The sequence below is a fragment of the Physeter macrocephalus genome, chromosome 3 (genome assembly GCF_002837175.3).
Source record: "Physeter macrocephalus isolate SW-GA chromosome 3, ASM283717v5, whole genome shotgun sequence".
In the NCBI taxonomy this organism is placed as follows: domain Eukaryota; kingdom Metazoa; phylum Chordata; class Mammalia; order Artiodactyla; family Physeteridae; genus Physeter; species Physeter macrocephalus.
This window is the reverse complement of record NC_041216.1, coordinates 12,731,610-12,743,013: the sequence shown is the minus strand read 5'-3', so window position 1 is coordinate 12,743,013 and position 11,404 is coordinate 12,731,610. Positions and strand designations below refer to the sequence as shown.

Below are 11,404 nucleotides of genomic sequence, written 5' to 3'. Positions count from 1 at the left end.
ATTGGTGTCCCAAGACACCAGACAGTCATCAATATTATGACAGTGGCTGTAGGCAGTTGAAGGGTGGGTGGATGATTCCAGAAGACAACAGGGAGAGCCAGTCATGAAGCCTCAGGGCTTCAGGTGCACCCAAGCTTTGGTTTAGGAGGTCATGCCTGTTTGTCCTCCTTTGGTCTCCTGGAGCCAGAGTTCCTCCTTCAGCCATTTAAAAAGTATATTGTTTACTTTGTGGGCCAGTTGGGAGCTGTCCCAACTCCACAGAGAGATTATTCAGCCTGAAAATTAAAAGCAATCTCCTATACTTGTTAAGTAGGGAAGCGATGATCCATCTTAAGTCAGATTCCCTTTTGACATTGTTTTGACTCAGGCTCCTTTCCTCTGCTGGCCTTATTAAATGTTGGTAATCCCTACATTGGTCTTCAAAATTTAGGGAGACTTTACTTATCTGGGAATTTCTGATTATCTTTCTATAGTGCCTCCCTTCTCCAAACTGTCCCCCCAAATTGCTGCCAGAGGGATTTTTCTGAACCACAGTTTTGATCTTCTGGCTCAGAAATCTTTTGTTCCCTACTGCCAGTAGAGTGAAGTCCAAATTCCTTAGCTGGGAATCACACACTGCCACAATTCAGACTGATTTTGTGAAATTTTCAGCTTCAGATGGATTGACAGGATTTCAATATAAATTAAATCATAGAATATGTATCATTTATGATTAGGTTCAGAGAAAGCCCAAACACTAGGGGCTTAAATAACACAGAAGCTTATTTCTCAAGTCCTCAGGTGGGCAGTCAGCGTTTCTGGGTCTCAGGGACCCAGGCTCCTTTGATCTTGTTGCTGTCCCATTCTCAACATGGTCAAAGATGGCTGTGCAAATTCCATGTTTGTATCCCAGACATGAGGAAGGTGAAAGGGGAAGGAAAGGGTACAGGATGGATGCCAGCTATATTTTAGAGGTTCCTAAGAAATGGACACCTAGCACCTCTGCTTACATCACATGGGCCAGATCTTGTCAGCTGCAAGGGAGGCAGGGAAACAGTGTTTATTCCAGCCCACCATGTGCCCGCCTAAGAGTCATCAGTTTTAATTCTTAGCAATAGAATGGCATTTGGGGAAAACGAGAAGATTCTGACATAAATGTTCTGCCTCTATAACTTAGCCTGGTCCCTTAGTCTGTAATGCTTGTCTCCCTCCCCTGCCTGAGAAAATATTATCATCCTTTAAAGCCCAACGTCAGCTCCAGCTTCAGGGACTTCCCTGGCGGTCCAGTAGTTAAGACTCCACGCCCCCAATGCAGGGGCCATGATTTCGATCCCTGGTCAGGGAACTAAGACCCCTCAGGCCAAACGGAGCAGCCAAAAAAAAAAAAAAAAATCAGCTCCGGACCCCCAGAGGTACTATTCCCGGGACACTCTGCACACCCCCGAGGTCTCTAACCGTGATGTGGTGTTATGAACCTTCCTCCCAACTGTCTGCCCACTCTGAGTCTCTACCAGGGGCCTGATCCTTCTCCATGGCTGCAGGCTCATCACATCCCCTAAGCCCAACCTTGTGGAGTCCCCCTGCAGAACCTAATCCTAACTTTCACTCCTGTAGGCTTTGGGCAGCCTCCCGCTCCCTCTCAGACTTTTTGCACTTTCCCACATTGACCAACTGCACAAATCATCCATCCCACTAACCTTGAGGCTCCAGAACGGGAGGGACTTGGGTGAGCTGCGGCTGATTCTGAGCCCAGGTGTACAAGGTGGCAAATCTTACCCAGAGGGCACCTGTAGACCTTTCCCAGCCCCAGGATGAAGCCGAGTCCTTTTCTCCAGAGGACACACAAGATGCTCCCGAAGGCAAGAGGATGATGCCGGGGCCCACGTATGTGCTGGCATGTAATTAGCCTTCAGAGCCAGTTTTCCACATCACTCCACTGCCTAAAATCCCTCAGTGCCTCCCCCACGTCTTGGGGGCAAGTCGCGAGCCTTCCTGCTCTGACTGCTGCCCACTGCTCCCATCTCAGTCTCCATACTCCCCCCACGTCCTAGGCAGCAGCTGTACTTGCCTGTGGGCAGTTCCCCGACTGCTAGGCTCTACCGGGCTGCCAGACTCTCACGAGTGCTGTTGGCTTTGCTTGGTACACCTTCTCCTGCTGGGTCTTAAGACTGGCTGTGACCATACTTCCTCTGGGGGGCCTTCCTTAAACCCTCAGGCAGAGCTGCTGTGTCCCCACGGCCCTCCGAACACCTCCGTATCCGCGGCCTCATGAGTATCCTGTGCACTAGGCTTAGCTACTTGCGGGCCAGCTCCACGTCACTCACGGGCAGCCCTGGCCTCAGGCACATGCTAGGCTCTCAATAAGTTCCCCCGCAGTGAGGCTCTAGAGCTCAGGGACAGAGGGCCAGGTGATGAGGGAGACACCCCAAAGCCTCTAGTTCTTTGCTTTGAGTGAGTGGATCGTGACGCAAACACCAAAAACTCACATAGTGTCAAACTCTTCTCTTTTTCTGAATAAAGCTACTCATTTTTCAGGGCCCACATTCAAGCTTCACCTCAGGGAGGCCTAGGACAGGACCTTGGTTAGGCGCTCACAGCACCTCACGCGTGTCTTCTTTTGCACACTCATCACTATGGTAACTGTCGTGGGACCAGGGGTTTGATGCGGGGTTTCTCAACAGCGGCACTGTGGACATTTGGGCTGGATAAGCCCTCGCTGAGGGAGGCTGTGCTGTGCGCTGTAGGATGCTGTAGCAGCAGCACTGACCTCTACTCACTAGGCACTAGTAGCACCCCCTCAATTATGGTAACCACAGTGTCCCCTGGGAGTAAAATGAGCTCAGGTTGAGAACCACTGGTGTAACACCTGTCTTCCCAGTTAGAATGGAAGTTCCATGAGGACGGTCCAGGCACCTGAGACCCCATTTCCTTGGTTTCTCAGCCTGGCATTCACTCCTCTGTGGAGCTGATCCTTCCCCTGTCCCAGATTGAGCCGAAGGCCACCTGAGAATGAGTCAAACCCTCCTTTTTAGAAGATTCTCCTCTGTGGGCTTGGAGGGCTTGAGGGCAGAGATCTGTTTTACTGGCTTTTGTACCTGCCAGCCCCGCCAAGGCTTTGCTTTCAGGGCGGTCAGGAAGTGATGGCTGGAGGACAGGTGGAGGGTGGGCAAGGGGGGCTTCTAGTGCTGGGAGCTGGCAAGGGATGGTCCTTCCTATTAGGGGTGACTTCTATTGGTTTTTGTTTGTTTGTTTTTTTAGGAAGTTCGGACTGTATGAGATACCCGGAGGCTGGCCCCAGGGAAAGCCTTGGCCGGCCTCCCAGTTCTCCGACTCAGAAGTGACAGTGGGGAGAGGAGCGGCCAGCGGAAGGTGGAGGGCCCCACCTGGGGGGCCCGAAACCAGTCCTGCTGATCCGTCTCCCCTCCCACTTGGCTCCGGCTCCTCTGGGATTATCACATCACATGGTGAGGATCTGCTTGGAAGACATGAAGGGCTGCATGGACGCTTCTAAGGCACGCTGGTAGTCCTGCAGTGGGACCTCGGAGCAGGCAGGGGCCGCGAGCTGGCCTCGGTGGATGAGATCGCACAGCGTGAGGATCAGCTCCTTGAACTGGTCTGTGGGAGGTTGGGGGGTGTCAGACGGGGGAGCAACCGCAGGGCTCGGTGAGGGGACACGCGGGCTTCCCCTGCTGGCAGGGGCTGGTGCTGGGCTCCAGGGAAGCCTCGAGAGCCCTGGGCTCGGCCAGGGACACGGCGGCCGCTGTGGAGGCGGCCTGGTGCCCGCCTGTGCTCAGGACAGTGAGGGCCAGGGTGGGGACAGAAGCACGGGGAGCGGCCCCAGGAGCTTATGGGCAGGCAGAGTGGTGGCTGTGACGGCTCAGGCCCACAGAACCTGCCTGGGTGTAACGGGGAGTCCTGAATGGTGGGAGGGCGGAATCACTCAGAGGGGCAGAAGCCAGAAGAGGCACGGGGAGGGGGTGGGAGGTGCCTGGCACACCAACAGATGTGGAACAGAGGAGCTCTGCTCAGGGAGAGCCCAGGCTCCCTCAGAACAGCACCAGCAGAAGCCACCAACGTCCCCTCCCGGGCTTGCCTCCCACTAAGGACCCAATATGGTAGAGGAAGATGAGACGTGAAGGCCTTGGCTGAGAAGTACTTTTTCACAGACATCAATTCATTCAACATTCAAATCGAATCGTATTCCCTGCTTAAAACACTTCAGTGCCTCCCATTTCCCTTTAAGATCGAGTCTGAGCTCCTTAAAGAGGATTATAAGGCCTTTAGTAATCTGGCCACAACCTATCTGTCCGGCTTCCCACTCTCTACGATGGGCTTTTACACATGCTATTTTCTCTGCTTGGAACACCCCCTTCAGACGACCACTTCCCTCCCCGTCACTGGGATAACTCCACGCCATTCCTCAGCTCAGCTTGGGGTTGGTGGTGGTCACAATCTGGGGAGCCAGTCCTCCAGGAGAGGAAGAATAGTGTGCTGGCTCAGGTTCTGGAGTCAGAGAGACTGGCTGTTTACATCCTGGCTGCACACCCCTTAGGTGGGGATGGCCTGGGGCAAGCTACTTAACTACTCTGAGCCTCTGTTTCCTCCTGTGTCAAACAGAGCTGACAGTAGTTTAAACAATTATGACATTTAAACTGAGGCAGAGGTTAAGTAACTTGCCCAATGTCCCACAGCTCGCTCGGCAGAACCCATAGCCAGTAATGGTGGAAGCAGGATTTGGGCCTGGGCAGGCCGGTTCCAGAGTCTGTCCTCTTTCCTTGGCTGTCTTCCATGGCAGTCTTCCCCACTGCCAGCTCCTCATGAGGGCGGCAGGGGGTGCCTTGTTCAATATGGTGCCCCAAGGATTAGCCCATTTTAGTCCAATAACTATTTGCTGACTGTAGCTGTACTTAAAGACTGTTTTCCTTTATCCTGTTGTGGGCCTGGGGGTCCAATCACCTCTCCAGGGCTCAGAGTGGCTGGTCACTTCTGCAGTAGGCACTGCCCTCTCATGTGACCCTTGGTAATGGGGCCATCATCCACTTACCTGGACTGTGGTCCTTCTTCCACTGGGATAACCAAAAGCCCCGAAGTTTGAGATCCTTAAAAATGAGCAGGCTCTGTGGGCACAGGAAGGACATACTGGGGCTCTGAGGGCAAGAACTTCAGGCACTGCTTAAGGTATGGATTCCCCCAGGGGCGGGGGGCACTGCCTGAGTTTAGACAACGGTGGTGTCCAGGCCCCTGTCTCCAGGCACTCCCCCGCCCTGCCCCACCAGCTTACCACAGAGGCGATGACAGGCTGCTTGGCCATCCCCCCATAGGTCACCATGGTTCCTCCAGGCCTGAAGGGTCCAGAGAGAAGAGAGTGGTCGCAGGGAGAGACAGAGCCCTTCTTGAACCAGTTACAATGCATCTATTCCAACCCTGGTTCCTAAACCTCGTTCTCAGAATCCCTGGGAAGGGTTCAAAATACAGGTTCCTAGGCCCGACCCAGACCTAATGAATTGGGAAGCAAAGCTCTATATGAAAAACGACAGAAAACAAACAAGCAAGCAAACACCCCCTGCAGACGACCTCGATGTCTAGCCAGGGTTGGGAGCCCAGAGTTAAGCTCCCAGTCAGGCTTTGCGGAAGAGCTGCAGGCAAGAATACTCCGCGGAGCAAAGCTCACAACCCGAGTCGTGAGCGGAGCCGGAAGTAGATCGGGCCAGGCTCTACTCCGCTGTCGGTGTATGACGCTGGGCAACATGTCCACAGCGGGCCACGCTGCCTCTCCTGTACACGCTCCAGTGAGACAACGCAGCTAAGGAATGGTGTGGACAGTGCAGAGGACAATGGCGATTGTCAGGACCTGCTGTCTGACACCCACACCCGCCCCAGCGGTCAAACAGGAGAGGGGCTCATATAATTTTTAAAACGTAAGCTAGGACTTCACGTGCCTGACTTAACCTGTGCTCCCCTCCCCACTCCCCTGGCTCTTTTAGGAGTTTGTTGATCAAGGAAGACCCGAGGTACATTTTGGGACAACACAAGGGAGGCTCTGTGAACTCCAGGATGGAAGAAGCTGCTGAGAGAGGCAGGTAACTCTCTGTGCCTGAGGCCGGGGGCCAGTCTGGTCTTAAGTTCCCTTCAACTGCCACCTGCTCTGGAAAGTAGCTCCTGCATGGTTGGAGGGGGTGAGCCCTCCCTCTGTGGACCCGCATTACACTTGATCTAATCAGAATGGCTACCGTATACTGGGTGTTTACTATGTGCCAGGCACAGGTCTGAGTACTTCACATGTGCTGGCCAGTGAATCCTCACAGTAACCCCAAGGGAGGACTTTTATGACTCCTATTTCACAAACGAGAAAACTGGGGTCCACCTCTCATTTGTAGAGTGCTGTGTATAGACCTCAGAGCCCCCTGGACTCACCTTCTGAGGCAGAAAGGGTTTATATCCCCGCATTTTACTGATGAAGAGACTGAGACCTGGATCGTTTTTCACATATTGCTTAACTTTTCATAGGTCCACAGCTAGTAAGCACGAGCCATGTGGGGATGGCAGTCGGCCTCGGAGGCTGCCCAGAGTAGGGCTGAAGAGGTATGCTCGGAGCCACCGCAACTCGGGCAAGCTGACTACCCCCTCTGGGCCTCGTCTGGATGGGGATGGGAGCAGTACCCCTCACCTAGGCGATTGTGGAAGGGGTACATCACGCACTCTGCACAGTCTGGTGCGTGGTAAACACTCTGTGATTGTGACTACAGCTCTCTGATCACATGACCCAAATTCCCATCCAGCCTAAGTTCTAGAGGGTTCCCTCAGTGTCTCAGCCATCTAGGTACCCTGTGGCTACTGAGTGCTAGCAAATATGAGTTAACGAATGTTGGTGCTCTAGTTGGGAAGTGTCCTTTCAGGCGCCCTTCAATTCGAGAAGTTTATATTGAAGGAAAAAAGAAGGAAAGGACATGCACTGTCAACACTGTCAACATGTCATCCCCCTCTGTGGTGGGATGATAGGTAAGCTTTGTGCTTAATTTTTCCTTTGTACTTTTACATGCTTTCAAGATGTTTTGTAACAGCATGATGTTACCTTTAAAATTAGAATCTATTTTTAAAAGCTAATAAAAAATTTAAAAGCTAATAAGCTAGGACTAAGTGACTTTTTCAGATGCCCCTAGGTTATGAATCCTTACCCGTTCCCCTATCACAGAGCGCCCAGGAGTCTACTTCTGGGGTCCCCAGGAGAACAGAGCCGGATGGTCATCTGTAAAGGAGGAGGCTGAGAAAGGGAGGGCCCAGGTAACTAGGACGTGACGTGGGTCCCATCTTCCTACTCAGGGTCGTGCTGACCTGGCCTTGGCCTGCACTGGCCACTGGGACTTGGTCACTCGGTGGTCCTCCTGGCTAAATCCCGGGAGGGCGCCTTTGTGCACTGGACCCACGGGGCCGAGGGACTTACGCCAAGTGCCGCAGCAGCTCCGTGGAGCTTTTCCCGCCGACACAGTTGAGAGCAAGCTGAGGCTGGGGCACGTCCTGGAAAAGAAGGGACCTGCGGTGAGCGAGCTACCCCTCTGTGGTGGGGTTTGAAGCTTGCTAAACAGCACTTCCCTGGCCCAAGGGCTGTGTCAGGAAGGAGCGAAGAAAGTGGGACAGTCATGCCTTCCAACTCTGTCTGGGAAGGGCCTTTTCTTTACCAGCTTAATCCTGTTACCTGTTTTAGGATTTTGTTCAAAACTCACCTCCTCTGGGAAAGAACAGACAAAGGGCACCTATGTTCTGTTTTGACGGACTTCATTTCCCCCTCTTCTCAGCACTTACAACTCAGTTTATATTAGATGTGCTGACCTACTGCTTCAGAAATGTTCTCAAGAGGCGTGTGTTCTCAAGTAAGTGTGTGTCCAGTCCCTCCAGGGTTCAGTGATAAGAGGCTGAGACGTGGTTCGGTCACTTACTAGGTGTGCTGGGCAGGGTTAAAGGGCTTTGAGTTCAGAGAGGCCTGGGACCAGCCCGACTCCACCACTTATGACTGTGTGGTCTCAGTAAAGTCCTTTCTTTTTTTCCAAGTCTTCGTTTTCTCACCTATAAAATAGATAGCACCTACTTTGTAGAGCTTTTGTGGGGATTATCAGATAAAATATAAGGCAGATGCTTTGGAAATGTGACTCCTTTTCTTTCTCTTCCCTCCTGTGCCTCAGTTTCCTCAGCTCTCTCCCAGCTCTGAGATTCACTTCGGCTGTGTGGGCTGATGTAGTCCACCACTAACATTCAAAACTACCAATCATACAGGGTTCCCTAAACCTTGTCTGTCTCTCCTGCCCCCTCACAGCCCTGGGCACTTAATGCATGCTTTCCCCTGGCTGAGGGAATGGCTTTATCCTTCCACGAAAAGAGACAAAGGGAGGATTCTGGAGACATGGGGCCAGTGCCAGCTTTTCTAATTCAAGTGAATTTCTTTCTTCAGGGAGTTGGACCTGGAATGGAGGTGCAATGTCCCTCATCACTGGTACCTTAAAGAAGTTTTTCATCTCAAGCTTTCTTAGTTCCTCTTCTGTGACAACATGATGGGCCCCCAGACTCTTCAGTCTGTCGGTCAGCTTCTGGATGTCAGGTCTGGAAACCAAACACAATCCAAGGTCCTCGGTCATATCTGCTCACTTTCTCCACGGAAGGCTCCCAGGACCCCTCTGCCACAGCTGTGAGAGCCCGAGTTTCTCTTTGTGGGAAGCTAAGCTGGGCCTGCCACCAGTCTCATCACATGCCAGCATCTCTTGGCCTCAGTTTCCTCACTGGCGTGAGAGAGCGCTGGGTGGTTTCTACTGCTCCTGTCAGCTCAAGGACGCTAGAAACCATCTGGGCTCAGGGAGGAGTCATTTCACTTCCTGATTTCTTCCACTGAAACGACAAACTCTGCTTCCTTTTCCCCTCTTTTCAAGGGGCTTTTCAGAGTGTTGTGCAAACACACTCCGGTCCAGGAGTGGCTCTGAGCCTCTTTACCAAGGCAAACAGAACAATTTTTTTTGTTAGCACAACTGAGGGGATGGGGAACTGAAGCAAGTATCAGTTCTCCTGCCAAGGCTGGGCTTCCCTGAACAGACACGACCACGTGCGTGGATGATGAGGTTTAAAGAAGTTGGATGATATGATGGAGAGAGAACAAATTGGGAAGCTAAGTTTGTCATTGGTTTGCTGTGTCTTCCTGAGCAAGTGGATTCCTCTCTCTGATGACAAACCTGCCCCATCTCCTTTACATCTGTATTTAGTGCACTTCAAAGTATCACACAAATGCAAGGGAAACAAGGTCTCTCGGTTAGTCGGTTCACAGAAAGAATAACACAGCTTAAAACATTCCCAAATGTGAACTGTGGTTTTAAAAACATGAGGTTTATCACAAGTCAAGAGTCTCAGAAACTCTTAGCTGTTCGCTAAGGGCCTTCTTCCTGCCCTCCCTTTACATTTCAGACTCATTCATCCTATAGCCAAAAGCCACTGGACTTCAGGGCTGGTGGCTGACTCAGCTATAAGCCAGCTCCCGCCCGCAGGAAAGGAAGACCGCTTACGCAAGGGCGCCACCTGGTGGAAACATGGGCACCCGCGGGTACCAGGCGGAAAGGCCCAAGTGGTGTGCTGCGATCAGGCCTTCCCACGCACCTGTCTCGGACCACGTTGATGGTCCTCAGGCCCAGGGCTGCGGCGATCTGGATGACTGCTTGCCCCACTCCACTGTTGGATGCATTCTGGATGACAGAATCCCCTGTGGAGCCAGGAAGAGACTCAAGTTGAGACCTGTAATAATAGGTCAAGGGCTTCCAGCCTAGGATCCTATTATAGGGCCAGAGGTGGAGTCCTCAGACTCTGAAAGGACCCAGGACCTGGCTGCTGAGCCTTCTCAGTACTTGGACTGTTGCTCACTCTTCTCCCGTGCCTCCCAAACCTCTACAACACCCATGAAGCCTGCCAGGATTCAGCAACTCAAGAGTTCACACTGGATGCAACTTAGACCCTGCTGTGTAAATGATTTTGCATCCTTCATCATCCTCCCAATTTTTATGTCCCCAAGTCTCTGCTTAGGTTATTTCTTTGGCTTGCAATGTTTTCCTCTTTCCATCTCCTTTCGTTTTCAAATCCTATATATCCTTCGAAGGACAGCTCGAGTGTGGCTTCCTACATGAAGCCTTCCCCGATTCTTCCCCCGTGCACTCCCACAGCACTCTGCAGCTGTCTCTGTTAATGGTCACGGTCAGCCCTGACTTATACTTGGTTGTTATCTCAGTCCATTTCTATCAACAGTCTGCGGCTTCTTGAGGGGAAGATGCACTGCCTCAAAATGGGATTAGAGCTGCACTGGAGAAACTGGCAGCCCCTGAAACAGGAACCTCCAGATAGTCTGTGGTCAAAGCCAAGGCCTAACTTTGGACTTAGCCAACGGGGGAGGCCATGGGCCATGCTGGGAAAAGCATGGGCTCTGGAACGAGACATACTGGGGTGTGAGTCCCAGCTTCTCCACTGACTGTAACGGAAAGTGAACGGGGTGGGATGAGTCCTGACCTCTTTGAACCTCAGTTTCTCCCCCATAAAACAGGAGTCCTAGAAGCACCCACTGGGGTACTCCTCATTAGAGCCCAGTGCTGTTGTGTCTGGGAAGGGGCTCTGTTCCCCTGAAATGCTATCTGGGTTTAGAGAGGCGGCAGGGATCTCGTGCTAGAGACAGAGGACTTTCTGGAAGAAGGCCCACCCTCCTTAGCTAGGGTCAGCCTACAGATCGTCACCCATCAGTGGGTTATGAAACCAACCTAGTGGGTTGCAAGTTTTTTTTTTTTTAAAGTTAAAATCAAGGAAAATAGAATAAAAAAATAGTGGAGTGCATCACACATAGTGAGGGTAAATATTATTCCATGAAACTTTGGTTTTCATTACATATATATTCATATACGTCTATGTACTGGATGACAATTTAAAGTGTAATTCTTATCTGGGTCAAAATCACATGTTTCACACCAGCCCTGGGGCAGGAAAGTGGAGAGATACACCATGGGCACTTGAGGTGGGTGGTGTCAGAATAGCCTGATGTGACAACCACAGCTGCAGCCCAAATCAGAGGGGGTCTGAGGGGAGAGGATGCAGGCGACCAAAACATCTGCTGCACTGGGACTTGAGCAAAGGTCCCTGATCACACCTGCTGGCTTTCTGCACTTAAAGAGACCTAGGGCTGCTCTGCCACAGCTGGGGGAACCGGCCTTTGTCTCTGCAGGAAGCTGGGACTGGTTTTCAGCCAGACTTACGCAGAGCTGCCACAGAAGGTGATCACACTCTGGCATCTCTTCACCTCAGTTTCCTCGTCGGCATGACAGAGCTGGACTGGGTGATCTCTAGGGCCCCTGCCAGCTCCCGGATATGTGTGGTGTGTGGGGTAACCCTCCAACCACGGGGGACGGGAGTTGGTGGG

At 52.1% G+C, this 11,404-nt stretch overlaps 1 protein-coding gene across 2 annotated transcripts in view; it reads right to left on the bottom strand.

The window, feature by feature from the left end:
- Positions 1 to 2,618: 2,618 nt before the first annotated feature.
- MECR (mitochondrial trans-2-enoyl-CoA reductase) overlaps positions 2,619 to 11,404 on the bottom strand; it is a 30,839-nt gene continuing 22,053 nt past the window's right edge. For both annotated transcript variants that reach the window (XM_007103090.4, XM_007103091.3), the window contains exons 5-10: positions 9,610 to 9,712; positions 8,469 to 8,571; positions 7,421 to 7,494; positions 5,261 to 5,321; positions 5,024 to 5,096; positions 2,619 to 3,594 (exon numbers count right to left, since the gene is read on the bottom strand). In XM_007103090.4, coding sequence (XP_007103152.2) covers positions 3,437 to 3,594; positions 5,024 to 5,096; positions 5,261 to 5,321; positions 7,421 to 7,494; positions 8,469 to 8,571; positions 9,610 to 9,712 — 572 coding nt within the window. In that variant the 3' untranslated portion in view covers positions 2,619 to 3,436. The remainder of the gene's footprint in view (positions 3,595 to 5,023; positions 5,097 to 5,260; positions 5,322 to 7,420; positions 7,495 to 8,468; positions 8,572 to 9,609; positions 9,713 to 11,404) is intronic.